At 44.1% G+C, this 10,972-nt stretch overlaps 1 protein-coding gene across 1 annotated transcript in view; it reads left to right on the forward strand.

Annotated features, from left to right (window-relative positions):
• Positions 1–2,168: 2,168 nt before the first annotated feature.
• Positions 2,169–10,972, forward strand: part of LOC135561187 (dentin sialophosphoprotein-like) — a 10,533-nt gene continuing 1,729 nt past the window's right edge. Inside the window, exons 1-3 of the mRNA XM_065002329.1 lie at positions 2,169–2,251; positions 9,143–10,149; positions 10,203–10,206. Of these exons, the coding sequence (XP_064858401.1) occupies positions 2,169–2,251; positions 9,143–10,149; positions 10,203–10,206 (1,094 nt within the window). The remainder of the gene's footprint in view (positions 2,252–9,142; positions 10,150–10,202; positions 10,207–10,972) is intronic.

Consider the following 10,972-nt stretch of genomic DNA (forward strand, 5'->3'; position numbering starts at 1 on the left):
TTACGGTCCTCACGGTTAGCATATCCTTACGGTCCTCATGGTTAGCATATCCTTATGATCCTCAAGGTTAGCACATCCTTTTCATCCTCATGGTTAGCATATCCTTACGATCCTCACGGTTAGCATATCCTTACGGTCCTCACGGTTAGCATATCCTTACGGTCCTCATGGTTAGCATATCCTTATGATCTTCAAGGTTAGCACATCCTTTTCATCCTCATGGTTAGCATATCCTTACGAACCTCACGGTTAGCATATCCTTACGATCCTCACGGTTAGCATATCCTTACGATCCTGACGGTTAGCATATCCTTATGATCCTCACGGTTAGCATATCCTTATGATCCTCACGGTTAGCATATCCTTACGATCCTCACGGTTAGCATATCCTTATGATCCTCACGGTTAGCATATCCTTACGATCCTCACGGTTAGCATATCCTTACGGTCCTCATGGTTAGCATATCCTTACGGTCCTCATGGTTAGCATATCCTTACGATCCTCAAGGTTAGCACATCCTTTTCATCCTCAAGGTTAGCACATCCTTTTCATCCTCACGGTTAGCATATCCTTACGATCCTCACGGTTAGCATATCCTTACGATCCTCACGGTTAGCATATCCTTACGATCCTCACGGTTAGCACATCCCTATGATCCTCACTGTTAGCACATCCTTACCTAACACAAACATCAAGGTTAAAGGTTTGATTTGATTTGATTTGATTTGAAGGTCAAATTGCTTAGCCTCTGAGTATCGTAGGGAAATCATATAAGGTTTTACTGCTAACCTACAAAGCATTACATGGGCTTGCTCCTACCTAGCTCTCTGATTTGGTCCTGCCGTACATACCTACACGGTCACAAGACGCAGGCCCCTAATTGTCACTAGAATTTCTAAGCAAACAGCTGGAGGCAGGGATTTCTTCTATAGAGATCCCTTTTTATGGAATGGTCTGCCTACCCATGTGAGAGACGCAAACTCGGTCTCAACCTTTAAGTCTTTACTGAAGACTCATCTCTTCGGTAGGTCCTATGGTTGAGTGTAGTCTGGCCCAGGAGTGTGAAGGTGAACGGAAAGGCTCTGCAGCAACGAACCGCCCTTGCTGTCTCTGCCTGGCCGGTTCCCCTCTCTCCACTGGGATTCTCTGCCTCTAACCCTATTACCGGGGCCGAGTCACTGGCTTACTGGTGCTCTTCCATGCCGTCCCTAGGAGGGGTGCGTCACTTGAGTGGGTTGAGTCACTTACGTGGTCTTCCTGTCTGGGTTGGGGCCCCCCCTTGGGTTGTGCGGAGATCTTTGTGGGCTATACTAGGCCTTGTCTCAGGATGGTCTCAGTTGGTGGTTGAAGATATCCCTCTAGTGGTGTGAGGGCTGTGCGTTGGCAAAGTGGGTGGGGTTATATCCAGCCTGTTGGCCCTGTCCGGGGGTATCATCGAATGGGGCCACAGTGTCTCCTGACCCCTCCTGTCTCAGCCTCCAGTATTTATGCTGCAGTAGTTTATGTGTCGGGGGGCTAGGGTCAGTCTGTTATATCTGGATTATTTCTCCTGCCTTATCCAGTATCCTGTGTGAATTTAAGTATGCTCTCTATAATTCTATCTAACTCTCTTTATTTCTCTCTCTGGGAGGACCTGAGCCCTAGGACCATGTCTCAGGACTACCTGGCATGATGACTCCTTGCTGTCCCCAGTCCACCTGGTCGTGGTGCTGCTCCAGTTTCAACTGTTCTGCCTGCGGCTATGGAAACCTGACCTGTTCACCGGACGTGCTACCTGTCCCAGACCTGCTGTTTTCAACTCTCTGGAGACAGCAGGAGCGGTAGCAGGTGCTGACCTGTTGCACCCTCAACAGCTACTGTGATTATTATTATTTGACCACGCTTGTCACGACTGGCTGAAGGACTGGACCAAGGTGCAGCATGGTAAGCGTACATTTGAACTTTATTTAAAAATGACGCCGACAAAACAAAGAACAAAAAAAACAACCGTGAAGCTTTGGGCTATGTGCCCTGAACAACTACAAGGTTAACTTCCCACAAAACAGGTGGGAGAAAAGGGTACCTAAGTATGGTTCTCAATCAGAGACAACAATAGACAGCTGTCCCTGATTGAGAACCATACTTGGCCAAGACATAGAAATACAACATATAGAAAAAAGGACATAGAATGCCCACCCTAGTCCCACCCTGGCCACACCCACACCCTGGCCACACCCACACCCACACCCTGGCCACACCCACACCCAGGGCGTGACAATGCTGGTCATTTCTGAACATTTGAACATCTTGGCCATGTTCTGTTATAATCTCCACCCCTCATAGCCTGGTTCATCTCTAGGTTTCTTCCTAGGTTTTGGACTTTCTATGGAGTTTTTCCTAGCCACCGTGCTTCTACACCTGCATTGCTTGCTGTTTGGGGTTTTAGGCTGGGTTTCTGTACAGCACTTTGATATATCAGCTGATCTAAGAAGGGCTATAATAAATACATTTGATTTGATACTTATATCTATGTGGTCAGCGTGATTGCAGCATTCCTTTGCAGGAAGCAGCTTGTTTCAAGAACAAACCGTTATATGGACCAAAGTTATATGGACCAAAGTTATATGGACCAAAGTCAAGGACATATTGTGGGGTGTCAAATTACGGGTCTAATTGACCCGGCACATCAAGGACGTCACTATTTCGGTACCAGGTGTAAATGTTTTACCTGTTAAGACTCTTAAAAAAAACACAGATGATGGGTCATGTTGGAAATATTACGACAAAATAGTATTTTAATGATTTCAAACCCTGTTCCGGACATAAAAGGGAATGGTTGAAGCCACCAGATCCAATTTATAATAGTGCACTGAGATTTATCACGGGGGACAGGTTTTACACTGATTACGCTGCTCGCTCTATCAGGAAGTAGGACGGCCCTCTGTGACCTCACGTAGGACCAAACAATGCATTTTATTCATTTATAAACCACTTTTACAAAACCTCTCACGTTACCTGACATCTTAATATCCCCATAGAGGTACCAGTTACCCTACATTACATTTCATCCCCATAGAGGTACCAGTTACCCTACATTACATCCCCAAAGAGGTACCAGTTACCATACCCCTACATTACATCCCCATAGAGGTACCAGTTACCATACCCCTACATTACATCCCCATAGAGGTACCAGTTACCATACATTACATCCCCATAGAGGTACCAGTTACCATACCCCTACATTACATCCCCATAGAGGTACCAGTTACCATACATTACATCCCCATAGAGGTACCAGTTACTATACCCCTACATTACATCCCCATAGAGGTACCAGTTACCCTACATTACATCCCCATAGAGGTACCCGTTACCATACCCCTACATTACATCCCCATAGAGGTACCAGTTACCATGCCCCTACATTACATCCCCATAGAGGTACCAGTTACCATACCCCTACATTACATCCCCATAGAGGTACCAGTTACTCTACATTACATCCCCATAGAGGTACCAGTTACCATACATTACATCCCCATAGAGGTACCAGTTACCATACATTACATCCCCATAGAGGTACCAGTAACCATACATTACATCCCCATAGAGGTACCAGTTACCATACATTACATCCCCATAGAGGTACCAGTAACCATACCCCTACATTACATCCCCATAGAGGTACCAGTTACCATACCCCTACATTACATCCCCATAGAGGAACCAGTTACCATACACCTATATTACATCCCCATAGAGGTACCAGTTACCCTACATTACATCCCCATAGAGGAACCAGTTACCATACCCCTACATTACATCCCCATAGAGGTACCAGTTACCATACACCTATATTACATCCCCATAGAGGTACCAGTTACCCTACATTACATCCCCATAGAGGTACCAGTTACCATACCCCTATATTACATCCCCATAGAGGTACCAGTTGCCCTATATTACATCCCCATAGAGGTACCAGTAACCATACCCCTACATTACATCCCCATAGAGGTACCAGTTACCCTACATTACATCCCCATAGAGGAACCAGTTACCCTACATTACATCCCCATAGAGGTACCAGTTACCATACCCCTACATTACATCCCCATAGAGGTACCAGTTACCCTACATTACATCCCCATAGAGGTACCAGTTACCATACCCCTATATTACATCCCCATAGAGGTATCAGTTGCCCTATATTACATCCCCATAGAGGTACCAGTAACCATACCCCTACATTACATCCCCATAGAGGTACCAGTTACCCTACATTACATCCCCATAGAGGTACCAGTTACCCTACATTACATCCCCATAGAGGTACCAGTTACCCTACATTACATCCCCGTAGAGGTACCAGTTACCCTACATTACGTCCCCATAGAGGTACCAGTTACCATACATTACATCCCCATAGAGGTACCAGTTACCATACCCCTACATTACATCCCCATAGAGGTACCAGTTACCCTACATTACATCCCCATAGAGGTACCAGTTACCATACATTACATCCCCATAGAGGTACCAGTTACCATACATTACATCCCCATAGAGGTACCAGTAACCATACCCCTACATTACATCCCCGTAGAGGTACCAGTTACCCTACATTACGTCCCCATAGAGGTACCGGTTACCATACATTACATCCCCATAGAGGTACCAGTTACCATACCCCTACAGTACATCCCCATAGAGGTACCAGTTACCCTACATTACATCCCCATAGAGGTACCAGTTACCATACATTACATCCCCATAGAGGTACCAGTAACCATACCCCTACATTACATCCCCATAGAGGTACCAGTTACCCTACATTACATCCCCATAGAGGTACCAGTTACCCTACATTACATCCCCATAGAGGTACCAGTTACCCTACATTACATCCCCATAGAGGTACCAGTTACCCTACATTACATCCACATATAGGTACCAGTAACCATACCCCTATATTACATCCCCATAGAGGTACCAGTTACCCTACATTACATCCCCATAGAGGTACCAGTTACCCTACATTACATCCCCATAGAGGTACCAGTTACCCTACATTACATCCCCATAGAGGTACCAGTTACCATACCCCTACATTACATCCCCATAGAGGTACCAGTAACCATACCCCTACATTACATCCCCATAGAGGTACCAGTTACCATGCCCCTACATTAAATCCCCATAGAGGTACCAGTTACCCTACATTACATCCCCATAGAGGTACCAGTTACCCTACATTACATCCACATAGAGGTACCAGTAACCATACCCCTACATTACATCCCCATGGAGGTACCAGTTACCCTACATTACATCCCCATAGAGGTACCAGTTACCCTACATTACATCCCCATAGAGGTACCAGTTACCCTACATTACATCCCCATAGAGGTACCAGTTACCCTACATTACATCCCCATAGAGGTACCAGTTACCCTACATTACATCCCCATAGAGGTACCAGTAACCATACCCCTACATTACATCCCCATAGAGGTACCAGTTACCCTACATTACATCCCCATAGAGGTACCAGTTACCCTACATTACATCCCCATAGAGGTACCAGTAACCATACCCCTACATTACATCCCCATAGAGGTACCAGTTACCCTACATTACATCCCCATAGAGGAACCAGTTACCCTACATTACATCCCCATAGAGGTACCAGTTACCATACCCCTACATTACATCCCCATAGAGGTACCAGTTACCACACCCCTACATTACATCCCCATAGAGGTACCAGTTACCCTACATTACATCCCCATAGAGGTACCAGTTACCATACCCCTACATTACATCCCCATAGAGGTACCAGTTACCCTACATTACATCCCCATAGAGGTACCAGTTACCCTACATTACATCCCCATAGAGGTACCAGTTACCATACCCCTACATTACATCCCCATAGAGGTACCAGTTACCCTACATTACATCCCCATAGAGGTACCAGTTACCCTACATTACATCCCCATAGAGGTACCAGTTACCCTACATTACATCCCCATAGAGGTACCAGTTACCATACCCCTACATTACATCCCCATAGAGGTACCAGTTACCATGCCCCTACATTACATCCCCATAGAGGTACCAGTTACCCTACCCCTACATTACATCCCCATAGAGGTACCAGTTACCACACCCCTACATTACATCCCCATAGAGGTACCAGTTACCCTACATTACATCCCCATAGAGGAACCAGTTACCCTACATTACATCCCCATAGAGGTACCAGTTACCATACCCCTACATTACATCCCCATAGAGGTACCAGTTACCACACCCCTACATTACATCCCCATAGAGGTACCAGTTACCATACCCCTACATTACATCCCCATAGAGGTACCAGTTACCCTACATTACATCCCCATAGAGGTACCAGTTACCATACCCCTACATTACATCCCCATAGAGGTACCAGTTACCATACCCCTACATTACATCCCCATAGAGGTACCAGTTACCACACCCCTACATTACATCCCCATAGAGGTACCAGTTACCCTACATTACATCCCCATAGAGGTACCAGTTACCATACCCCTACATTACATCCCCATAGAGGTACCAGTTACCCTACATTACATCCCCATAGAGGTACCAGTTACCCTACATTACATCCCCATAGAGGTACCAGTTACCCTACATTACATCCCCATAGAGGTACCAGTTACCATACCCCTACATGACATCCCCATAGAGGTACCAGTTACCATACCCCTACATTACATCCCCATAGAGGTACCAGTTACCCTACATTACATATCCATAGAGGTACCAGTTACCCTACATTACATCCCCATAGAGGTACCAGTTACCCTACATTACATCTCCATAGAGGTACCAGTTACCCTACATTACATCCCCATAGAGGTACCAGTTACCATACCCCTGCATTACATCCCCATAGAGGTACCAGTTACCCTACCCCTACATTACATCCCCATAGAGGTACCAGTTACCATACCCCTACATTACATCCCCACATCCTACATTAACTCCATCCTACATTAACTCCATCCTAAATTAACTCCATCCTACATTAACTCCATCCTAAATTAACTCCATCCTACATTAACTGAAATCCTACATTAACTCCATCCTAAATTAACTCCATCCTACATTAACTGAAATCCTACATTAACTCCATCCTAAATTAACTCCATCCTATATTAACTGAAATCCTACATTAACTCCATCCTAAATTAACTCCATCCTACTTTAACTGAAATCCTACATTAACTCCATCCTAAATGAACTCCATCCTACATTAACTGAAATCCTACATTAACTCCATCCTAAATGAACTCCATCCTACACTAATTAGGTTATATCACATTCGACACTGCATCCTCAGGTTGCTACCGGTTTAACTATAGTTTCCATACCAACCAAACATAGCCACTCTAAGCGTCTGCAATGAACTTATACTGTAATGTTATAATTAACCATCCATACTGGGGAAAAAAACATGTGGTTCAGATGCTATACATTAATGGGTTGAAATCTCGATTTGAAACGCAATCACACTAGGCTGCGTCCCAAGTGGCACCCTATTCGCTATGTAGTACACTACTTTAGACCATGGCCCTATGGCCAATGGCATCCTATTCGGAATGTAGTACACTACTTTAGACCAGGGCCAATAGGGAATTGGGTGCCACTTGGAATCCAGACTTCGGCTACCACCCCTGTGTTGTTATACTGCACGGTCCCCCTCTCTCTCGCTTCATTGCCTGATTAACCAACCTGCACTCAGAGTTGGTATAATGCTACGTCAGCCTGATTAACCAACCTGCGATCAGAGTTGTTATAATGCTACGTCAGCCTGATTAACCAACCTGCGATCAGAGGAGAGTTGTTATAATGCTATGTCAGCCTGATTAACCAACCTGCGATCAGAGGAGAGTTGTTATAATGCTACGTCAGCCTGATTAACCAACCTGCGATCAGAGGAGAGTTGTTATAATGCTACGTCAGCCTGATTAACCAACCTGCGATCAGAGGAGAGTTGGTATAATGCTACGTCAGCCTGATTAACCAACCTGCGATCAGAGGAGAGTTGGTATAATGCTACGTCAGCCTGATTAACCAACCTGCGATCAGAGGAGAGTTGTTATAATGCTACGTCAGCCTGATTAACCAACCTGCGATCAGAGTTGTTATAATGCTACGTCAGGCTGATTAGCCAACCTGCGATCAGAGGAGAGTTGGTATAATGCTACGTCAGCCTGATTAACCAACCTGCGATCAGAGGAGAGTTGGTATAATGCTACGTCAGCCTGATTAACCAACCTGCGATCAGAGGAGAGTTGGTATAATGCTACGTCAGCCTGATTAGCCAACCCGCGATCAGGTTTTAATTGAACAACTACTGCTTGATGCTGCAATCATAATGCACATCCACTCAACGGGAATCACTAAACTGAACTGAGCTCACCACCAACCCTCCCCTACTCTCCTGGGCTCTCTGGCTATAGCTACGTACGTGCACTCTCTCTCACACACACACACACACACACACACACACACACACACACACACACACACACACACACACACACACATTCACATTCACATACACACACATACACACACACAGTGTTGTCCTCCCTGCATTTGTATGCTAATGCACCTTTAAATGGACCTGCTGAAGAAATGGATTTCCATGCTGTTGACACAAGAGACGGTGTTGTTAGAGTACTATAGCTTCAGCAGGAGAATGGGGCTGAGGACAACACAGTATTATAGCTTCAGCCGGAGAATGGGGCTGAGGACAACACAGTATTGTAGCTTCAGCAGGAGAATGGGGCTGAGGACAACACAGTATTATAGCTTCAGCCGGAGAATGGGGCTGAGGACAACACAGTACTACAGCTTCAGCAGGAGAATGGGGCAGAGGACAACCCGCCCGCCCTTTGTTCAGGATACACGATAAAAACAGCAAATTGATTCAGTTTAAATAGCAGCCCACTGTTTTTGTTATATGGCTTTTCAGAACACACCCTCTGTTTCCCTGTGTTGGTCTACGCGATTACTGTTCATTGCAGACAATATCAGCAGTAACATAATAATAACAGGAATGATAACTATCTAGAATAATGCTAATGCTACATACTGCAGTGATAACAGCAGTGGTAACGACAGTGATAACAACAGTGATAACAGCAGTGATAACAGCTGTGATAACAACAGTGATAACAACAGTGATAATGACAGTGATAACAACAGTGATAACATCAGTGATACCAGCAGTGATACCAGTGATAACAACAGTGATAACAGCTGTGATAACAACAGTGATAATGACAGTGATAACAACAGTGATAACAGTGATAACGACAGTGATAACAACAGTGATAACAACAGTGATAACATCAGTGATAAGAGCAGTGATAACAACAGTGATAACAGCTGTGATAATGACAGTGATAACAACAGTGATAACAACAGTGATACCAGCAGTGATACCAGTGATAACAACAGTGATAACAGCTGTGATAACAGCAGTGATAACAGCTGTGATAACAACAGTGATAATGACAGTGATAACAACAGTGATAACAGTGATAACGACAGTGATAACAACAGTGATAACAACAGTGATAACATCAGTGATAAGAGCAGTGATAACAACAGTGATACCAGCAGTGATACCAGTGATAACATCAGTGATAACAACAGTGATAACAACAGTGATAACAGTGATAACAACAGTGATAACAGCTGTGATAATGACAGTGATAACAGCTGTGATAACAACAGTGATAACAACAGTGATAAGAGCAGTGATAAGAGCAGTGATAACAACAGTGATACCAGCAGTGATAACAGCAGTGATAACAGCAGTGATAACAGCAGTGATAACAACAGTGATAACAGCAGTGATAACAGCAGTGATAAGAGCAGTGATAACAACAGTGATACCAGCAGTGATAACAGCTGTGATAATGACAGTGATAACAACAGTGATAACAACAGTGATAACAGCAGTGATAACAGCAGTGATAAGAGCAGTGATAACAACAGTGATAGCAGCTGTGATAATGACAGTGATAGCAGCTGTGATAACAACAACAGTGATAATGACAGTGATAACAACAGTGATAACAACAGTGATAACAGCAGTGGTAACAGCAGTGATAACAACAGTGATAACAGCTGTGATAACAGCAGTGATAAGAGCAGTGATAACAACAGTGATAACAACAGTGATAACAGCAGTGATAACAGCAGTGATAACAACAGTGATAACAACAGTGATAACAACAGTGATACCAGCTGTGATAACAACAGTGATAACGACAGTGATAACAACAGTGATACCAGTGATAACAACAGTGATACCAGCTGTGATAACAACAGTGATAACGACAGTGATAACAACAGTGATACCAGTGATAACAACAGTGATAACAACATTGATACCAGTGATAACAACAGTGATAACAACATTGATAACAGCTGTGATAACGACAGCGATAACAACAGTGATACCAGTGATAACAACAGTGATAACAACAGTGATAACAACAGTGATACCAGCTGTGATAACAACAGTGATAACGACAGTGATAACAACAGTGATACCAGTGATAACAACAGTGATAACAACATTGATAACAGCTGTGATAACGACAGCGATAACAACAGTGATAACAACAGTGATAACAGCTGTGATAACGACAGCGATAACAACAACAGTGATAACAACAGTGATAACAGCTGTGATAACGACAGCGATAACAACAACAGTGATAACAACAGTGATAACAGCTGTGATAACAGCAGTGATAACAGCAGTGATAACAACAGTGATAACAACAGTGATAACAACAGTGATAACAGCAGTGATAACAGCAGTGATAACAGTGATAACAACAGTGATAACAGCTGTGATAACGACAGCGATAACAACAGTGATAACAGCAGTGATAACAACAGTGATACCAG

The sequence above is a fragment of the Oncorhynchus nerka genome, linkage group LG16, assembly GCF_034236695.1.
Source record: "Oncorhynchus nerka isolate Pitt River linkage group LG16, Oner_Uvic_2.0, whole genome shotgun sequence".
NCBI classification, from domain to species: domain Eukaryota; kingdom Metazoa; phylum Chordata; class Actinopteri; order Salmoniformes; family Salmonidae; genus Oncorhynchus; species Oncorhynchus nerka.